We start from the raw sequence: 22,302 nt of genomic DNA, 5'->3' as shown, positions 1-22,302 counted from the left end.
TTTACCCCTTTTATTTATGCCAAATAGCTCAGGAACAAATATGTACGGAATAGAAAGCTCCAACCTCCCAAATAAAGAACTGTTACAAATAATGAAGAAACAGTAGATTCAGATATGAAGCAATGTAAAATTAACCAAATTTGATACCTGATAATTCACATATTTGCATTATACTGAAGTTATTTGATTGGTAAGCTATAAAATATTTTAATACTAAGCTTAACAATTACAATGACAAAGAAAATATTTGAGAATATAAATAAGAAAGAGAGCGAGCGAATATTTGTCCACCAACAATAAATAACACTAACGGTTCAACAATCATAAAGATCCAAAAATTAAATAGTAATTGATAATTTATTATTTTAGAAATTTTTTTATTTAAAAATAAAATTGTGTAATATATTTGATAAAGTCTAGTTACAATTAATGTTTTTCAATTTGGACGAGCTATATATCTCGCACTTTTATTTTATGTCTTACACTTAGATTATATCAAAGTAAAAAAATCGCCAGTTAAAAATTCATAAGCTATTTATGTATATTAACATATTTACACTTTTATTTTATAACTCAAGTATAATTTTTAATATAATATATACGGTCTTATTTTCGTGCAAAAGTTAGTTGTGGTGGCTGTGGTAACATTTGTAAGAACAAGAAAAAGTGGAGGGCGTTTTAGGCAAATTCAAAATAAACGCCAAATTGCTTTTCTGGCATTTTGACAGTGTATTGTATCCACTCAAATCCAAATAGTGTGACTCTGCAAACCACTCTCTCCTTGTGCAGTGTGCAGCAAAACGGAGCTCCAAGACAAGCGACACCGAAGCCGGTGACCTCTCTCTCTCTCTCTCTCTCTCTCTCTCTCTCTCTCTCTCTCTCTCTCTCACACACACACACACACACACACACACAGTTCTCTGCAATTTGGAAGTTGATTCCCTGTAATCAATGCCTGTAAAGCTGTAATTCACAGAAATCCATGTCCTTTTTGCTCTCAATTTTACGTTTCTTCCACCCATTTTTTAGCTTCTACCCATCTTTTTGTGTGCAACATTTTCGAAAAACTCATCTGGATTTCTACTTGTTCTTCCCAAAAAAGCTACATTTGCTGAAATATTTGTGTGTACACAGTGTTCCCAGTCCACTTCTTTTATATAGTATGTAGTTGATTTTGTTTTTTGAATTACAGTTATACAAAATTTGCTTCTATTTTTTTTTTTTTAAAAAAATCCACAGTGTTTGACTGGATACAAAATTTAAAAATAATTAAAACTTCTGAAATTTATAATCTAAAACTAATTTTAGACATTTGTGTCCCTGTAAATCATTAAAGTTTTAAGATTAAATTAATTTTAAATACCGAAAGATGTAATTCTAGTATGGACCAAGGGAGTATGTTTTAAGAAAACATATATGTACACACATGAAATTTGCATCCATTATCACATAGAATTAATAGTTGCAGAGTCTTATGAACTGAGTTATATTTCTGGCTAATGTGTAGCTGAATTCATCTGAATATGATGAATTCAGGTGATGTTGTTAGGAATTTTAATTGAATTATTCTGAAAACTGTTTCTTGCTTTTCCTTTATTTAAAAAAAAAAAAAATCGTTTCTTGCTTTCCATTTTGTTGTGGGGAAGAGTCAAAACAATATCTTTTCCTTTTTGTTGTATATTCCCTTTTGCCTTTATCTCTTTGTTGAAATGGATAGTGAAAGGTAATGGAATGTTTAACTAGCTTTGAGATCTTGTTGACTCATGTTTTGAGCTTACATTGCAGCTGGGGATCTTCATCTGGAATTTAGTAGCTGCAAGATCCGTTGCAAGTTGTGCTCCCAGTGGTCTCAGTATAAAACTGACCACGTAGGGAGCTCTTGACTGGACATTGCAGGCTGACATTTGTTTGTCGTTTATGTTTTTTTTAATGACGGTGGTGTCTAGGTCAGTTGAGCAAACGTTGACTAATCAATTGGATTGCCTGCTACACAAGCACAGGTTTGTTTAGAGACAATTTGTCCAAGAAAAGGCAAATATCAACCTGATACTTGATTAGTTTATTATGCAAGACATATGAGTGAGCCAATGTTGGTATTATGGCCATTCAATTGATATGAGATGTGCTTATAATTGACTTTAAAATAAAGGGATTCGAAGAAATAATCCTATATTGAGAATGGCGACGTGGGAACACTTTGGGGAAGTTGCAAACTTTGCCCAGCTTGCTGGCCTTGATGCAGTGAGGCTAATTGGGATGATTGTAAAAGCTGCTAGCACAGCTCGGATGCACAAGAAGAATTGTAGGCAGTTCGCACAGCATCTCAAGTTGATCGGGAATTTATTGGAGCAGCTTAAGATTACAGAACTCAAGAAGTATCCCGAAACCCGCGAGCCATTGGAATATCTTGAAGATGCATTAAGGAGGTCTTATATGTTGGTCCACAGCTGCCAGGATAGGAGCTATCTTTATCTGTTGGCTATGGGATGGAACATCGTTTACCAGTTCCGGAAGGCTCAGAATGAGATTGACCAATATTTGAAGATCATCCCTCTTATCACTCTGGTGGATAATGCTCGAGTCAGGGTACAGAAACTTTGCTCTCTTTATCCATACCATCAGGCATTCAGCTTTACATGTCTTCATAAGTATTTTATTTCGTTCATAATCTGTCCCACGCCTATGTATTTGTTCTTACTTGTATATTAAGTTTGATAGGAAGTCTTGAATTCATGATTTGTACTTGGAATTGTTTGTCAGGTCGTTGCATCATTTGATGTTGGTCTGATCCACAAAATTATAGTATGAGGCTTTTCTTTCCTGCTAACCTTGCACGTGTTTCCTATCGTAAGATCTTACTAGGTTTGCTGGTTAATTGCTATTCAAATCCTTGTTTTCAGATGCTAAGAAGACTTCTTTTTTGGTTAAATACTATGTTTGTGGAAGAACAAGTTTCCTATTTTCATGCTGTAACATGTATAAAAAGCTTGAATGTATTAGCATCATAAAAATAAATACCAATTACCAACAACAGTGTCAGTAAATTCAAGAATAGATTCTTACATTAGCTTACTTGTCAAGGTGTAAAGTGTGATCAATTAGGAGAAAAATTAGTGCATGATAGTTTCTTAAACATTTTGGTTCCTGCAAAATGGACAGCTCTGGTCACTTGTTCGTTTTGCATAAGATTATGAGGTAGGTCATGTGTGGGAAATGTGGACTACTTCAATGTGCCAGATGATGGACAAACGCCATGAGATATTAGTATCAAGCAGTCTAGAGTTGGAATTAATAGTAAACTGCTGTCACGAGGTCGTTGAGTATCGTCAACCTCTCTCTTCTGCCGAGTTATGTATTCTTATTCTCTTGTCTCCACTTTACAGGTTATGAACTAAAGTCAAGGACTAGGACGTTATGCACTCACTTTTTTCATTGCTATGGTAACTGCTGACTGTTAACAAAGTCGAGGGCCAATATTGTCTTATATCTTGTTTAACATATACTGTAGAAAAAATGTTTGTGATCACTTCCCAAGGCGATAGTTTCTTTATCAAGTAAAGCATGAGAGAAATTGTAGTTGGAAGTGAGATGCATCTTTAAAAAAACAGTAATCTGCTCACTTATTTAACTTTCATGTTATTCTAATATATCTATTCAAGCATGCAAATCTAGCTTGGTTTGCTCACTTCCGCTCAGAATTGGAAGGAGTAACCTGCACCTTGACTTAATTATTTACACATGTACAATTGGTGTGTTGTCAGTATCTAGTTTCTATCTTCAAAGAGAATAAATCTTTGCGTTTCATATGTTGACAGGAGAGATTTGAAATCATCGAGAAGGACCAGTGTGAATACACTTTGGAGGCTGAAGACATGAAGGTGCAAGAGGTCATTTTGAAACGAGAGCCCTCTAAACATGATACAGTAGTGTTGAAGAAGACCCTTTCTCGTTCCTACCCAAGCATGCCTATCAATGAGGCAATTCAAAAGGAGAATGAAAAGCTTCAGCTGGAACTGCAACGTTCACAAGCTAATTTAGATGTAAGTCATTGTGAGTTCATTCAGCATCTTCTCGAAGTCACAGAGGTAGTTGCATCTGAATCTCTTTCTGAGAAGAGTTCACCCACCAAGCCTACCAAAAAGTTAGAGCATAGTCACTCAGATGTCAACAGTGACAAGGAACACTATGATAGAAGTTATACTAAGAGCGATGAGAAACAGTCAACTTCAAGGTAGGTTTCCTTTATAGATAGTATTGATCCTTTCATATGATGTGGGAGCTATCTTGTGAATTCTCTAGAGTCTGAGAGTTTAGTGCCTATACTCTTCTATCAACCATTTCGCTTTTTATGTTATCTACAGAATCTCTTCATCAGTTTCATCTCAGCGTGAACTGCTGTCTTCAAAGGGTTCAGATCGATATGACGAGTGGCATTCAGATCTGTTGGGCTGCTGTTCAGAACCTCTCTTATGTACATTCAACATCTTTGCTTTACTATTCTTTATGTTACAGTACATGGTTTCATCTTTTCTATCGTTTTTCATTCCAGTTTTGCTTGAATGAAAGATAATCAGTTTCTTCAATGATTATTTGTTGATAGATATTTGTACTGAAGATGTAAAATGTCCAGAATAGTTAATTTTGTGAACAAAACTACCCGTGTTGACGTACTTGTATTCACAAGTCCAATTTTATGTGAGACACTTTGTAATTTGAGGAAATATTTGTTATTATTGATCAAAGAGAACAATTTATTCCACGCTCCAACTTCAGAAACTAAAAGTTTGTCATGATTGTAGTTTAGCCTATCAAACAGATCCTTCGTGCATTTTTTGGATGATTTCGGGGAAGTAACAAAGGGATATTTTTGGCATGGAGAAACCAGCATGGACTATTAAAAGCTCTTTGTTATTTCATTTCTACTGTATAGGTCGTTGGATAGAATAGATACCCTGAAGACTCAACACTAAACTGATATAATATTTGTTACCCATCTTGGTGCATGCTAAAAAATATCTGCTGATTCGTACCTTCGGAGTAGTCAGAGGAAGTACTGGGAGAGGTTCCATTCCATTTACTGGGAGAGAGGTTCCATTCCATTCCTTGGGTAGCTAGATCAAGGAAAAGGAGTTGCTTAATCCAGGGAGTATTCAAAAAAAGAAAAGAAAAAAAAAAGGCATTTGTTGAAAGCAGGATGTACTAGTAAGCATGCTATGGAAATGTTTCTCAGTGGCAGAAAAGGATTAGGTGATTTAGAGACGGAGCCATCTGTAGACTATAAAACAGAATAGAAGAAATATTGGATGTTGAAGTACAAAAAATAACCATGTTGGTTCAGGAAAGAAAAAAGTCAAGAAAGTATTTAGCAGTAGATTCATGTGCATAGACTCTCAAACTTGAACGTCAGTCGACAAGCTTCTATGTGCCATTGTAGCATTGCAAATAACTGCACTTTAGAGCCAATTACAGATAGGCTAACTAGATTAATAAGATAGAATGCAAACAACAAGGGACTGATGCCAACCTGAAATCATTCTTGGTGAAGGATGTTGGCATTAGAATTCACCTTCACAAGTTTTCTAGTTAGCATTTCAGATATATAATTGCACAAGTGGGTTTTAAGCACCTGGAAATATAACGTAGCCAATGACCTTTATCTTTCTAATCAAGGTGAGGTAGCTCTTAGGCAGAACAAGAAATGTGAGACTACTTATTTCCTAGCTCTAGCAGGCAAAAGGGCAACGAGCTATGTATTTTAAGTACTTCAAATAAGCTTAGTTGATGGTGACCATTGTATGTTATCCTATTTTGCAAAGTAAAATATGTTGAATTGGGCGCGTATTTCAAAAAGATAGAATGAGACAAGGAAATTGGATATTTAGACATTGAAACATAATCCTTAAGACATCTCTACAGCGAATTTTGGTTTTCCCCCTTTTTAAATTTCTTTCGGAAATTGCCTCTCTACTCCCTCGGGGTAGGTGTAAGGTCTGCGTACACTCTACCCTCCCCAGACCCCACTAGTGGGATTTCACTGGGTCGTTGTTTTTGTTATTGTTTAAATTGAAATGAATCAACTCTTAGTTCTTAATACATTTGCTTTACGATATTTTGAACTGATCCAAACCTTACAAGGAGTTTGATTTTTCTCGAGTACAACTGATTTTTATTTTATGTGATACACTCATCATTTTGGAGTGTATTGGAAACCTTGGAACATGTTAACAAATATCCATGTTTATTATGACCAGAATATTTGAGTCTGTGGCTACTTTAGATTTGGATCATGCTCAAGTTGTCAATGGCGCAAACATTTACTCCTTTAGATTGGATGTTTTTCTGGTCATTGCTATTAGAAACATCTTTTCTTTGTAGCAGACTCAGGCGGGAAGGATTCCCATGGCTGAAATAGGATACCGAAGCACAATTGGCTATCCTTTTTTGTTATCACTTCGTCCTATTAGTATTTCTCTTCTTGCTATGAATCACACAACCGCAGTCTTCTGCTGGTCATGTGATCTTAGATAGATATTGCTAGTTCATGTTCTATCATTTCTCATGCTGAACAGCCTTTATTTTGAAGGAGAATCCTGAAATTAGTTGATCGTATGACTTGTTTGTTTTATATACATAAAGTTATCTTTTCCCTATTTGATGGTTTTTGGTATAGAAGTTTGTTCAAAGACTATATTGGCTGGGATGATATTTGTGCTAATCAACAATAGTTCTGTAGTTAAAAGGAAGATCGCATTTGGCATCATTAACATATGATCCTTCTTGTTCAACTCAATTCATTTTGGTTTACTTTGTTTGAGCTTTTACATCTTTCTGATGGAAAGCTGCTTGTTATTCATCCTTTGGAGAAAATATCATTATATTTTCATGTAATATCAAGATATTGTAGTTAAAAGCGTGTGTTTACCTTGCAGGCATGAAAACCTGTTTCTTTCCTTGCGGTACATTTTCTAAAGTTGCCAGTGCTGCAGCTGACAGGCATATATGTAAGTGGCTCAATAGTCTGTCCAAATCTTTCTTGTCTAGTCATGGGTGATAAAAATAAAGATGGAGTCATCTTTTAGTTACTCAGTTTCAGCAATCTTCTTTTCTCTAATCACAAGAAATCATAATTAGCCATGGGTATGGTATTTATTTTTGCAAGTCACTGCATGACATTCAGAACTAGCAGTTGAAGTGCAGTTCTCACCGTGAGAGCATATATACTATGTTTTTGGTTAAAGTTAAACTAAGTACTATCTAAGAGATGTGAAAGAACTAGTTAATCCATCTCTAGATTAGCATTGGCAACCTATTCTTTTGATAACCAAGCTGTTGATTGCATTTCTCTGTTGTTTTCAAGAGAAAATAGCAACTGTAAACTCAATACTTGACTGGGTCTTGTAAGTTTAAGAACTAGAAAATTTGGATCAATATTCCTGTGATAAAATTCAAATTCTCTGTGTATAATTAGATATCTTACAACAGGTATCTCCATTCTAAGTATACTATGCATCAAAAAAAGAATTTGAGCATTCAGCCAAAACTGGTAAGGATATGAGTGGAGTACCTTAAGGCTGAAACTACTTCTTAACTGTTATATAATCGATGTGGGACATTGTCATGCTACAAACCTGCAATAAATAAATAAAAGTGTCATATCTCTAACAGATTAATATTTTATGCGAGTTTCACAAATTCAACTATCATGAGGTCTTCAGTTTTAGACTTACAACACCTATCAACAAAAATATTTCCACGTGTTTGGCATAAGAAAAAGAATCAGTCTACATGTGAGGAGGCGTGACGTACATCTAAATAAAGAAGTGTCCAGTAAATAAATTAAGTTTCTTCCCCCTAACAAGTTTTTAGAACAATTCAAATGCGATCTGAAGGTTATTGTTGGAGTCGTCCAAGATTGTTACAAATCCTTCTAGAAACACTTATACAACTGATGTGAGACATATCTCAAACAGTATCACCCTGCCCTTATTTTATTTGATGTTTATTCACGATTTTGATACCATTTGGATCTCTCCTAAATAACTTTTGACTGTGTTGGATGCAGCTTCAGCAGATGCCTGTAATGAATTAATGGCTTACTCATTGATACTGTCCTGCTGTTGTTACACTTGCTGCGTCAGAAAGAAGCTACGGAAAAAGCTAAACATCACGGTAAACTACCATATCTACTGCAGCTGCATTCGTCCCATTATCAGTGTAGATTCGCAAACTTAATATCCCTCTAGTAAATAGGAAACGAAAAATAGACTTGCAAGTTATCAGAGTAGATTCACAACTTATCTCTCTAGTAAATCAGAAATGAAAAATAGACTTGCACGTTATTCCTGCTAACACTCCACAAGAAAAGAGAAACCCCCCTCTCCATATGAAAATGCCTATCGGAAGGGATAAGGAAAAGCTTCTGAAGGTTCCTTTTTCTTCATCATGTTGATCCTTGTTTGAAGGTACTTGATTGACAAAATCAAATTGTTAATGATGGACAAGTACCTTCATGCAAGACCTGGTGTTAAACTGAATATCATCGAGATATCCTAGATACCCTGCTGATTTTTGTTTTTTTTAGGGAGGCATTATTGATGATTTTCTCTCACACTTAATGTGCTGTTGCTGTGCTCTTGTCCAAGAATTGCGTGAAGTGGAGATACGTGGGGCTCATGGTATGTTTTACTTGAATCCTCTACTCACATTTCCTTCTGTTAATGCCTTCAACTAGGTTGGAGCCGTTTTTCTGTATTAACAAGATCCAAACTGGAAATCTTAACACTATGTGTTGCACTAAGCTCACTCTTTATACGTTCACGAATGATGCAAAGCTATATTATGCAGGTACAGGGAAGACGAAAACATGTCCTCCACCTTCTCAATTTATGGAATCCTAGGAAATTACGGTTGGCGTTTTAAGGCTAAATTTTTTATAGAATTATGCAGAGTTAATGACTGATTAACTTGTCACTACTGGATTCATGCATCGTGATAGTTTCTGACTGAGTTTAGTCAACCATTCTGTAAAGTAATTCTTAGTAATCCAGATTCAGCTTGTACAGAATATATTCTATAGTTTTCAACGGTTCATTGTCCATTCCTTAAACTGTGGTTGACAAATCAGGGACTATCTCTAACCTTTTTTTACACCTGAAGCCGACCCCCCCCCCCCCCCGGCCCCCGGCAGTCTAAATAGCGGAAAGATGAACTTAGCTATGCACCTATTTCACGTGAAAAGAGAGAAGGGGTTGTATTCTCATGTGATGTAAATGGGATAATATACCATTCTTGGTATAATTTATATACATGTATTTTAACCGGTTAAGCAAGTTATTTACTATAATTTTGAAGATTATTGTAGATAATTATTACCTGTTATTGTTGTAGGGAGTGCCACATTCTGCAAACGATTTTGGGCTAAAAACCCTGCAAGCGGCATTGAGGGCGACTTTACTGCCTCAATTCGTTTAACCGGAAGAGTTAACTCCTTTAGCATGTTAACTTGGAGATTAGATGGTTCACCTTCGTCTTTCTTCCTATTAGGGACATATTGGAGCGCCGGACTTACTTTCTTGCCATAAGACGTAATATTCCCTCTATAAGATTTATTCGCATTGGGTTGTACCTCCTTACTAACAGCTTTGGCTTCACCAGTAGTCACCTCTTCTCTTTTAGTTGAGGGCTCTTTATTCTTGCTTTTCATGCCATCATCAGCTTTCAGCTCCTTCACAATGCGGTTCTTCAAGTAGAACGTTGCATCGGCGAAGTGTGACTCAGCCTCGGTGAATGGCTTATCATCAGCAACTATCGTCTTCTCGACTTCACCCTCGTAGTATTTTAAACATTGATGGTAGGTAGACGGAACTACTTTATTTTCATGTATCCAAGGCCTTCCAAGCAAAACATTGTATGAAGTCTTCGCGTCGATCACATGCAGCCATGCACTTGATTGCATATCTTCAATAGTGATTCCCAGCCTGATCGCGCCTATGGCTCTTTGCCCCCCTTGGTTGAATCCTTGGATCATCACACGACTTTCTGAGAGTTCGTTCGTAGGAATACCAAGTTCTTTCACAGTATGTATTGGCAAAATATTCACCGAGGATCCTCCATCAACCAAAATCCGATTTACCCTTTCATCGCGCATATAGCCAACCAGGTACAACGGGCGGTTATGAGGAGTTTCACCTAGCAAAAGATCGTCATTTGTGAACGTGACCTTTTCCTCACAAGCATTAACTTCTTGAGGAGTGGACTCGATGGGCTTTTCCGAAGATGGTGCCAACGATAGGTCATCACTCTTTTCTTCCCCTTTGCCAGCATGGCAACAAGAGGCCTCAACACGATCACAGGAAATCTTCGTGCGGAACCAAGATGGCAAGAAATCCTCCAAAGTCACTGTATGTCGTGGCTTTTGAGGGTGGTGCATCTCCACTTTTGCTTTCTTCAAACGCTTAACTGGATTCTTTTTCATTGGTCTTTTTGCCATCATCTTCCTTGTTGGTTGTTCTACTAATTCTTTTCGTGGGCTCCTTTTGTGGCGCCTACGATGAGTCACCAACGTCCAACCTTCATCATCATCAGGTTGATCGTCTTCAACTTTGTTGTTCTCCAGTAATTCTTCATTTTTACTTTCTTTAATACCGCATAATTCATCTGGACTAAATGAGCCGAAGGGGATAGAGACTTGGTTTGCGCTTGCTTTCTCATCTTCCAGCACGATCTTCTTTTCGCGAGCCAAGTCCATGACTTTGTCCTTGAAGACAAAGCACTTCTCCAGAGGGTAGCTTACAAGTCGGTGATATTTGCAGTAGTTTGGGTCATTTGTTTTACAAGCTTTATTTGGTCGCTTCATCTCCGGAAGCTCAATGAGATTTAACTCGAGGAGTTCTTCGAAAATGGCTGGCACATCAGAATCCAGGAATGGGTACTCTTTCTCCTGCATCTCTTTTAGAGTCAACTTTCCACTTGGCTTGTCTTGAAAAGAAGTGGATTTCATACTCTGCTTCTTGCTCACCTTCGTCGTGAACTTCATAGGTGACGTATTGACATTCATAGCTTCTTTGCTTTCAGACTTGGGTACGAACTTGACCCACTTCCTGACTTCTTGCTTGTCATTCGCTTTGCGAGGTTCATAGATGGGCAGCCTTTCATTTCCAGTGGAGGCCATGCTCAATTCCATGTCATGGGCACGAGTTGCAAGTTCTTCAAATGTGCTAGGCTTGATACCTTGCAAGATGTAGCGCAATCCCCAATGCATGCCTTGGATGCACATCTCTATGCCTGAAGCTTCACTAAGCCTGTCTTTGCAGTTGAGGCTTGCATTCCTCCAACGATTGACAAAGTCGATAACTGGTTCCCCCTTTCGTTGACGAGTATTTGTAAGCTCTATCATACTCACCGTGCGTCTTGTGCTATAAAAGCGATTGAGGAATTCTTGCTCTAGTTGATCCCAGCTGTCAATAGATCCAGCCTCGAGGTTCGTGTACCAGTCAAAAACGTTTCCTTTTAGCGAGCGGACAAACTGCTTGATGAGGTAATCTCCATAAGTCCCAGCATTGTTGCACGTCTCCACGAAGTGCGCAACATGTTGCTTCGGGTTACCTTTACCATCAAACTGTTGAAACTTCGGAGGTTGATAGCCGGCAGGCATCTTCAACATATCGACCCTTGCAGTGTACGACTTTGCATATGTAAGGGAGGATTTGGCAGCAACTTCATATTTGTTCTTAATGGTTCCTTCGATGAACTCCTTCAGTTGATCGATTGGAATCATCCCTTCAGATGAGACAGGGATAGCCTTAGTGGATGCTGCTTGTTTTGGGGGAGAGTCACTCTCTAGAACTTCTGGGAGCTTGCCGGGTGCATGGGTAGATTCTTCTTCCATCAAGGTTCCCACCCTGTCTGTTAGCTTGTCAATTCTAGCCTCTTGATTTTGCATGCATTTGGTTAAGCCAGCGATTGCTTCCGTCAAGTTTGCCAACTGCTCCTCCATGGATGAAGTGTTTGTCACCATGGCTTGCATGATTGTCGTGGATGACGGAGAGTAGCATGGATTTTCACACAGATTGATCCTTGATTGGCTCACGCTATGTGGTGTAAGCGGGGAGGATCCATCACTTGAAGCATCATTATCTTCCTTCACAGCAGAGTGCTTGGAGCCGGAGAGGTCAAGCAGAGCAAGAGTTTTCTTAATCTTTTCAGGAACATCGCTTCCTCCTTCAGATGCGTTTGTGGCAGATCTTGCTCCTTTTGAGGATGAAGATCCGAAAACAGGGGTTGATGCGGACGGCACTTGGGGTGCTTGTTGTCCTAAAGAGCTTGCTTTGCTCCTCGTAACTGGTCCGAAGCTTCCAAAGATGACATCGAGGATGCTTTCCACATCAGCATAGAATCTGGAGTTAGCAGCCTTGGTGGAAGTTGAAATGGAGTTAATTTTCTTTGAAGCCATTTCAATGTTCTTGAACTTTGGTGATTGAAAAGTTGAGATGAGAGGTAGAGATGGTCCCAACGGGCGTGCCAGAATTTGTAGACAATAAATTTGCGTCGAGAAAATTAAAATCAAGACCGAAAATATTGCAACAGTCGTAGTATTTTATTTCGAATATTTAAGTGTTACAATCTCTATGGATCCTCTGATTCTTCTTTCCAATTGTAAATAAATTCAAAGGCCATTGAGCTTGATCTTGAATTTATAGTTATCGCCACGAACGATGATCTTGTTCTTGAGCTTGAGCTTGATTGCTTGAACTTGATCTTGATTTGTTCTCGTTTTTGAGCTTGGAATTGATTTGTTCTTCGTTCTTGAGCTTGAACTTGAACTTGAAGCTTGAAACTTGTGGAGAAATTTGCAGCGTTTGATCCACGAGCTCTTTCTTGCTTCTTGTTATAACTTCTGGTGCCTTTTCTGAGTTATGAAGACCCCTATTTATAGTTGTGGAAGGGAAGAGTCATGATAAGAACAAACTCTTTCCGACCAATCAAATTGAAGGGTGACATGACCGCATTTGATTGGCCAAAACATGTCACTTGCACACGTGGCACGATTTCATTGGCCTTTCAGTGTGACTGGGCATGCCTTGTCATTTTGACACGTGGCATGATCCTATTGGCTCTTCCGTTTGACTTGGCGTGCCACGTCATTTGACACGTGGCACCAAACTGGGCCTCTAGGAAGATGACATCTTGGGCTTAATAAAGTGGGCTCATCACTTTAGCCCAATTAAATGGGCTAGCCCAATGAATTAAGACTTATTTATTTAATCCATATATATTGGACTTATATAATTAATTCAATTATATTAGCCCATATATTTATTTGGACTAATATATCTTGAATATAGTCCAAATTATTTCATGGATTTAATCTTAATAAAATTTACATGCCTACAATTGTATGTTGCCGTTTTTACACATTCAACTGTAACATTCTAGGCAAATTTCAAGTCAGCAAAACACAGAAAAGATGTTGAGTATGTATGAAAAAATAAACCTTAAACTTTATCAATATATTTCAACTTAGGCGTAAAATGGACAATATTACTAGTGAACTGAGATGTTACCTTTATTTTTCTTCGGAAATCGAACCACCAACATGAAAATATTCCTTCTCGGACTACATTTTGATCCTAACATCTTTCTAAGGGGGGATTCCCTGTCTCACTAAAGAAGAAGCCTAATTTATTTAAAATTTGACAGATTACATGTAGAAGAAACAATTGTAGAGTCTAGTAGTTAATTTAATACTTTGTAATTAGATGAAGTTAGTAGATAAAAGGGGAGGTTAATTAGTTAGTAGTATAAATAGAAGTTCGTTATATCTGTACAGTAGCTTCTTAGAATTAGTTAGAACAGTTCATTCTAATACAGAGAATGAAGCTTCTACTTCTTCTTCATCGACTTTCTTCTTCTTCTTCTGCCATGGCTGCCTAGCTCAACATGGTATCAGAGCTTCAAGGCTAGATCGATTAACTCAGCAGCTTCAGGAGAGGAAGATCGCTAGTTAATAGCTTCCTTTACTCTATTCCTTTTCAGTTTTCTAGCAAATTCCCTGAAATTAGGGTTTGTCTGATTAGTGTCAATTTCTGCTGAAATTGAGTGATTTGCGACCTAAATCATCTCATTTAGAGAAGTGCGATACAATCTATACTATCTACATGGCAATCGATGACGGAACCTCGACTTCAACTCCTCCTATGGCGACTGCAAGTCAGGCTCAAGCACTACTTGCTCCAGATCTGGTGCATCACAATCATCCTCTGTACATTCATCCTTCAGATACTTAAGGTTCTGTTCTTATCTCAATTCAACTTCAAGGTTCTGAAAATTACTCAATTTGGAGTCGGTCAATGAAGATTGTGTTGCATGGTAAAAACAAACTAGGTTTTGTTTTAGGAACTTGTAGAAGAGAAATGTATGATTCTACCTTGCATGAACTCTGGGACAGATGCAATGCCATTGTTCTAGCCTGGATAATGAACACTGTATCTCCTAGTCTAATTAGTACTGTGATTTATGCATCCGATGCTCATAAGGTGTGGGAAGACCTCAAAGAGAGGTTTGATAAAGTAAATGCCTCTAGAGCATGTTATCTGCACAAAGAAATTGCTGCATTAACCCAAGGCATATCTTCTGTGTCTGTGTATTTTTCGAAACTTAGGGAACTGTGGGATGAGTATGAGACACTATCTCCTCCTCCTTCCTGTGGATGTCCAGAGTTTGTCAAACATGCGGAACATTATCAATTGCAAAAGCTATATAAGTTCTTAACAGGACTGAATGATTCCTATGAGAATGTCAGGGATCAAATGCTTATGACAAGGCCTTTACCAAACATAAACCAAGCATATTCTATGATAGTAAATGTAGAAAGTCAAAGGAGAAATGGCAGTGGTGGAATTAATGCTAGCATTAGTGTTGATGGCAACGATGCAACTGCTCTACTAAGCAACAAAGGAAATAACAGTGGCAACAATTCTGGTGGTGGTAACATCAATTACAAAGCTAAGACAAACTAGAGTTCTGGAAGGTCTGCACTTCAATGTGACTACTGCAAGTTTAAGGGTCACACAAGGCATAACTGCTACAAGCTGCGCGGATATCCAGCTGATTTCAAATACAGGAGGAAGGGAGGCACTCCAAACACTTATGCTAACAATGTGTGTGGTGCAGGAAATCAGGGATTTGAAGCTCAAGGATCATCTCAACAAACAGCACCTGCTTCTAATACAACATCACCAGCTCCAGTTCAGTTCTTCACTTCAGAACAATACAATCAAATTCTACAAATGCTAAGCAAGGGAAAAGAGGGAGAACCTGTGGCTAATGCAGCTCAAGTGGGAACAACAGGTATTCCTACTGCTCTAATGTCTAGTTTAGGAAACCATAACTGGATAGTAGACACAGGGGCTACAAATCACATGGTACATCAGTTAGGCTTGCTTCACAAATTCAAAGAACTGTCTCAAATGGGTAAAAATAAGGTACATCTACCTACTGGAGAGCAAGTGAGTATCACTAAGACAGGAGAATCTCATATATTTCAAGACAAGACAATTGGAGAAGTATTATATATACCTGAATTCAAATACAATCTATTATCAGTATCAAAGATCACCAAGGAATTACAATGCTGTGCAGCATTCTTTCCTGACTTCTGTGTGTTTCAGGAACTCTCAAGTGGGAAGGTGATAGGGATTGGTAGAGAAGAGGATGGCCTGTACATTCTGAGGGAACAGAGGAAACTCACAGCAACTCTCTGAGAATAAGGATGTCATCAGTCAATCATCTATAAATACCATTTGCAGTTCAATAAGTGAAGCTAGTTCCAAGAATAGAACTAAGATTGTTGATTTGTGCCACGACCCGGATTTCCCACCATCGGGAGTCGTGATGGCGCCTACTGTCGGAGCTAGGCAAGCCAAGTATTAAAACATTTTCTGATAACATCACAACGATATAAATAAAACGAGTCATTTAAATAAAAGCGGACGTCTTAAAAACATAGATAACTGAAAACCAATTGCGGAAGTTTAAATACAACTCTACCCAGATCCGGTGTCACTAACTCACGAACTACTAAAGAGTGCTAAAAACAAGTCTGAATAGAAGTACATCAATGTTTGTCTCGGTACAAGGAAAACAAACTAATAACATAGAAGGGACTCCGGCCTGCGGACGTCAGCTAGGCTACCTCGAAAGTCCCTGGACTGAAGTCAGCTCCCAATCAAATCCTACTGCTGAGGCCCAAAAGCTGCTCCTGGATCTGTGCAAAAAGATGCACAGAGTGTAGCATCAGCACAACCGACCCCATGTGCTGGTAAGTGCCTGGCCTAACCCCGGCGAAGTAGTGACGAGGCTAGACAGGACCTACCAAAAACAACCTGTGCAGATATATATGTATATACAAGTGCAACGAAATAACCACAGAAAATACCAATTAAGGCGGGGAGGGGACATGCTTAGGGGAAATACAGACGAAAACAACTTATCAGAAAAAAACACGAAACTACATCAAATCTCATAATCTATATAAGTGGTCAGCGTGCCACACGATCCCATTTCATAGTATAACTAGGTGGTCGGGGTGCCATATGATCCCATTTCAGCAAATATAAGTGGTCGGCGTGCCACACGATCCCATTTCATAATATATAAGTGGTCGGCGTGCCACACGATCCCATTTCATAATATATAAGTGGTCGACGTGCCACATGATCCCATTTCATAATATATAAGTGGTCGGCGTGCCACACGATCCCATTTCATAATATATAAGTGGTTTCCCGGCAAGGGAGAATACGACTAAGCAGTTAAATCCCGGCAAGGGAGCAACAACAATAACTTACACGTCCCGGCAAGGGAATAATCACATCTCTTTCTCTTACGTTCATTTCTTACTTTTTAATCAAGTCAAAAATCGAGCCAACGCTCCAAAGAGTTTACACATCATATTTCCTTCTCATTCTCTTCATATCATATAGAAACCATCAATTAACAAGGAAGAGTCACTACAGAATCCCAATTAAGCACAAATAAAGACCCACGGTCATGCTAGACACCGGTGTATAGATACTCGTCACCATGCCTATACACCGTACTCAACATTTAGCAATTAGCAAATAATACTCTAATCCTATTCCCTCAAGCCAAAGTTAGATCAAACACTTACCTCAAATGCTCCAAAATCAACTCAAGCCTCTAGTATAGCTTTACCCCTCAAATTCGGCTCCAACTCAGTCAAATCTATGAAATAATGACTTTACAATATTAATAATAGCTAAACAAACTAAACCCAATGCCTAAATATGAATTTCTAAGCTTTCTTCCCAAAATTCCAAAAATTGACCCCGGGCCCGCTTGGTCAAAACACGAGGTTCGAACCAATTTCCATGTTACCCATTCCCCCACGAGCCCGGATATACAATTTGTTTTCAAATTCGACCCCAAAACGAGGTCTAAATCATGGAAAATTGAAAACCCCTAACTCTACCCTTTTCCCCCAATTTTAACCCTAGATTATATGATTTAGGCTTAGAAACTTACTAATTAATGAAGGAAAAGTGAAAGAAATGAGTGGGAAATTACTTACTCAAGTGGTCTTGAAGGATGGGGGCTTCAATGGAGTCCTAGAGCTTGGGGAGGAAGAGAGCTCGTGAGAAAATAGGAATAAACCCTTCACTGTTCTGTTTTTGAACTTTAAAATTCACTGGGCAAAAATGCCCTTCACGTTCGCGGGAAGGGGGCCGCGTTTGCGAAGGGTAAGCTGGGCAAGTCATCGCGATCGCGTGAAGGCAAACGCGAACGCGTAGAAGAAAAGTGCCGGGGTCCGGAGTTTGGTCTATGCGAACGCGATACGGGGTTCGCGAACGCGATGAAGGGAGGATTAAAGCTACGCGAACGCGGGGACTGAGCCGCGAACGCGAAGAAGGGAAAGCCCAAAGGTACGCGAATGCGGGCTGAAGGCCGCGATCGCGAAGAAGGAAAAAGCTATGCAAAAATTGCAGAAAATCTGCTACAATCTCCTAAGTTCAAAACACCCCGGAACACCTCCGAAACACTCCCGAGCCATCGGGGCTCCTAACCAAACTCACACACTAACTAAACAACCTCATACGAACTTAACCGTGCGATCAAATCGCCAAAACAACATCAAAATCAATTAATCAAACCTCAAAATCTTCATTTTTTTCATTCTAACTTCATAAACTTCAAATCTTTGATATTTAGGTCCGAAACACGTCAAATGACGTCCGATTTCAACCAAATTTCACAGAAAGCGCTTAAACCATATATAAGACTTGTACCGGGCGTTGGAACCAAAATACGAGCCCGATACCACAGTCTTTTAATCAATTTTCATTTCCATTTTCCTTAATAATTTCAGAAAAACAGTTTCACAGAAAAATTCTTTTCTCGGGCTCTAGACCTCGGAATTCGACTCCGGGCATATGCCCGAGTCCCATATTTTTCTACGGAACCTCCGGGACCGTCAAATAACTGGTCCGGGTCCGTTTACCAAAAATGTTGACCAAAGTCAACTTTAATCATTTTAAAGCCACATTTTGAAATTTTTCACAGAATTTAACATATAATCTTTCCGGCTACGCGCCCGAACTGCGCACGCAAATCGAGACAAGAAAAAAAAAGAGGTTTTCAAGACCTCGAAAGCACGGAATGAAAGAGAAAACAGGTGATGACCCTTTGGGTCGTCACAATTTGTCTCTTTGGCATAAAAGACTAGGACATGCTCCTTTAAGAGTGTTGAGGAATATTGAAAGCTTGTGTAACTCTCAACTGAATAATCACATATGCTCTGTATGTCCTATTGCTAAACAGGCAAGACTACCCTTTCTTCTAAGTACTACCTGTTCTGCTAAGCCTTTTGATCTTGTGCATGCCGATGTATTGGGTCCTTATAAGGTTCCCACGCATGACGGTAAGAGATATTTTTTGAATCTAGTAGATGATTTCTCTAGATATACATGGCTCTCCCTAATGCCTACTAAAGCAAAGTTTGTTGTAGTGCTAAAGGACTTCCTAATATATGTCAGAACTCAATTTGGCTGTGGAGTGAAATGCCTCAGAACAGATAATGGTACAGAATTCTTCAGTGATCAGGTGAATAATTTGCTTAAGGAGTGTGGGACTATATACCAAAGTTTCTTGTGTATATACACCACAACAAAATGATATTGTAGAGAGGAGACATAGATATATTCTAAACATGGCAAGAGCACTAAGATTTCATGCATTTGTACCCTTAAGGTTTTGGGGAGAGTGTGTATCCACAGCTGTATACCTACTCAACAGATTGCCTACTGTGTTATTGAAAGGTAAGTCACCTTTACAGAAGTTGTTTAACAGAGCTCCTTCACTACAACATCTCAGAGTATTTGGTAGCCTGTGCTATGCTACCAATGTCAAGAAGGGTGATAAGTTTAGTCCAAGAGCAATTCCAGCAGTCCACCTTGGATATTCCACAACTCAGAAAAGATATTACCTCTATGACCTAACCTCCAAGGAGTTCTTTGTAAGCAGAGATACTGTCTTTCAAGAAGACATCTTTCCCTTCAAGCACATAAACACTAGTCATTCTCCTATATTCCCTGTGGTGAAACTGGTTGAACCTGATCCTCCTGAGTCTTCTACTGTGTCTGCTCCATTGCATTCTCCTTCAAACTTCACTTCTGATGATGCTTCTCAGCCTCTTTCATCATCTTCTGCCAGAGATCCCTCTCCTCAGCCAGTACAACTTAGAAGATCCTCAAGGGAATCAAGGCCTCCTGTATGGATGGGAGATTATATTGTTCAACAGAAATCCTCTTGCCCATATCCACTGTCCAACTATGTGATATATGACCATCTCACTCCTGCCTACAGGTCTTCTTTAGCTGTTTATTTAGCAATTGTAGAACCCAAGACCTATGCTGAAGCCAGTATTGATCCATTATGGGTGGATGCTATGAAGTCTGAAATTTCAGCTCTTGAGAGCAATAATACTTGGACAATTGTAGATCTTCCTACAGACAAAGTTCCTATAGGCTGCAAGTGGGTGTTCAAGGTCAAGTACAAGTCCATAGGAGAAGTGTAAAGATAAAAGCAAGGCTGGTAGCCAAAGGCTACAGCCAGCAAGAAGGGTTGGACTACACTGAAACATTCTCCCCTGTAGCTAAGATGGTCACAGTAAGGTCTATAGTGGCTCTTGCTGCTGCTTCTCATTGGTCTGTGTTTCAAATGGATTTTCATAATGCATTTTTGCAGGGAGATCTATGTGAAGAAGTCTATATGTAAATTCCTGATGGCTTTTCAAGCCAGGAGGAGTATCAGAAGGTGTGCAAGTTAAATAAGTCCTTGTATGGACTTAAACAAGCTCCTAGACAATGGAACTTAAAGTTGACAAAAGCATTAACAGATCTAGGATTTGTACAGTCACACTATGACTATTCTTTGTTCACACGCAAGAAGGGAGCAGATTTGGTGGTTGTACTTGTCTATGTTGATGATTTGCTTGTGACTGACAATAATCTAAACTTGATCGAGAAGGCTAAAAAGGACTTGCAGAACAGGTTTAAGATGAAAGACTTAGGGGAACTGAAGTATTTCCTTGGCATAGAGTTTTCAAGATCAGAGAAAGGCATCCATATGTGTCAGAGGAAATATGCACTTGAGATGCTATCTGAGACTGGTCTATCAGGAGGAAAACCAGCACTCACTCCACTGGAATTCAATCACAAGCTTACCTCCATAGAGTTTGATAAGGTGTTCAACAAGGAGGACTTGTCTGATGACAGGTTGCTTGAAGACAGAAGTGGCGATCAAAGATTAGTGGGAAGACTGTTGTATTTGACCATGACTAGACCTGCCATAGCATTTGTGGTACAGGTTCTGAGTCAGTTCATGCATGCTCCCAAGCAGTCACATCTAGATGCTGCTATGAGAGTTATCAGGTACATTAAGAGCAATCCTGGTCTTGGGCTATTTCTACCATCAAATGGCAGTCAAAAGCTGGTTGCCTTCTGTGATTCAGATTGGGGAGCTTGTGTATAGACAAGAAAGTCAGTTACAGGTTATGCTGTGAAGTTTGGTGATGCCTTAATCTCCTGGAAATCAAAGAAGCAAGGAACAGTTTCAAGAAGCTCAGCTGAAGCAGAGTTCAGAAGCATGGCCACTACTGTTGCAGAAATAAAGTGGTTGGTTGGATTATTTGAGGAGTTGGGAGTATCAGTTGAGCTTCCAGTTCAACTTCACTGTGATAGCAAAGCTGTAATTCAAATTGCAGCTCATCCTATTTTTCACGAAAGAACCAAACACATAGATATAGACTGTCATTTTATAAGGGAAAAGATTCAAGAAGGGATGATTCAAACTCAGCATATTGGCACAAGAGAGCAACTGCCAGATATCATCACCAAAAGTCTATGCAGTCCACAACATGATTACTTACTCTGCAAGCTGGGAATGAAGAGTCTGTTTTCATCCCTCAGCTTGAGGGGGAGTGTAGAAGAAACAGTTGTAGAGTCTAGTAGTTAATTTAATACTTTGTAATTAGATGAAGTTAGTAGATAAAAGGGGAGGTTAGTTAGTTAGTAGTATAAATAGAAGTTCGTTATATCTGTATAGTAGCTTCTTAGAATTAGTTAGAACAGTTCATTTCTAATACAGAGAATGAAGCTTCTACTTATTCTTCATCGACTTTCTTCTTCTTCTGCCATGGCTGCCTAGCTCAACATTACATGACTGATATAACTAAGGAAAGATTATAATAGATTTAACCCAAATTGATCCGTCTAAGGTTTCTACTAAAATGGATTGAAAGAAAGCTAGCAAGCTGATTATCAACCAGCTATTTTGAAGGTCTAAATCACAAGTAATCAATACAACAACGACAAATCTAGTGCAATCCTACAAGTGAGGTCTCGGGAGGATAATGAGTATGCAACCTTACCCTACCTTGTGTAGGTAGAGAGACTGTTTCCGATAGACGCTCGGCTCAAAGCAAGTATGCATAATCTCAACAGTATAGAGAAAAATATACAATAATACAAAAGTCAGATAAGCAGTAATAACACCAAAATAGTAGAAAAACCAAAATACAAGTAACATCGAGTAGTAATAGAGACCCTCAACTACCTACTAACCTTCTGCTCTAATTCTCGCCATACACACTCCTATCAAGGGTCATGTCATATCCTCGGTTAGCTCAACATGCATCATGTCATGTCTAATCACCTCTCTCCAATACTTTTTCAGTTTGCCTCTACCTCTCCTTAGGATAAATAAAAGAAAAATAATTGTGAAGAC

At 38.8% G+C, this 22,302-nt stretch overlaps 1 protein-coding gene across 2 annotated transcripts; it reads left to right on the top strand.

Annotated features, from left to right (window-relative positions):
* The first annotated feature begins 733 nt into the window (after positions 1-733).
* LOC109244838 (protein MID1-COMPLEMENTING ACTIVITY 1-like) lies at positions 734-9,123 on the top strand. 2 transcript variants are annotated; one of them, XM_019411994.1, is made up of 9 exons: positions 734-832; positions 1,786-2,000; positions 2,150-2,586; positions 3,816-4,231; positions 4,362-4,471; positions 6,930-7,001; positions 8,063-8,169; positions 8,582-8,675; positions 8,845-9,123. In XM_019411994.1, exons 3-9 carry the CDS (start codon positions 2,179-2,181, stop codon positions 8,895-8,897), a joined length of 1,260 nt encoding a protein of 419 aa, XP_019267539.1. In that variant the 5' UTR covers positions 734-832; positions 1,786-2,000; positions 2,150-2,178; the 3' UTR covers positions 8,898-9,123. The 2 variants fall into 2 exon arrangements, with proteins under 2 accessions (XP_019267539.1, XP_019267538.1); XM_019411993.1 differs by lacking the exon at positions 734-832 and adding an exon at positions 872-965 and having other exon boundaries at positions 1,786-2,586.
* Positions 9,124-22,302: the final 13,179 nt, after the last annotated feature.

Source organism: Nicotiana attenuata, unplaced genomic scaffold, assembly GCF_001879085.1.
Source record: "Nicotiana attenuata strain UT unplaced genomic scaffold, NIATTr2, whole genome shotgun sequence".
Lineage (NCBI taxonomy): Eukaryota > Viridiplantae > Streptophyta > Magnoliopsida > Solanales > Solanaceae > Nicotiana > Nicotiana attenuata.
Note: the sequence above shows the minus strand (reverse complement) of the source record. Positions and strands in the feature narration are given on the sequence as shown.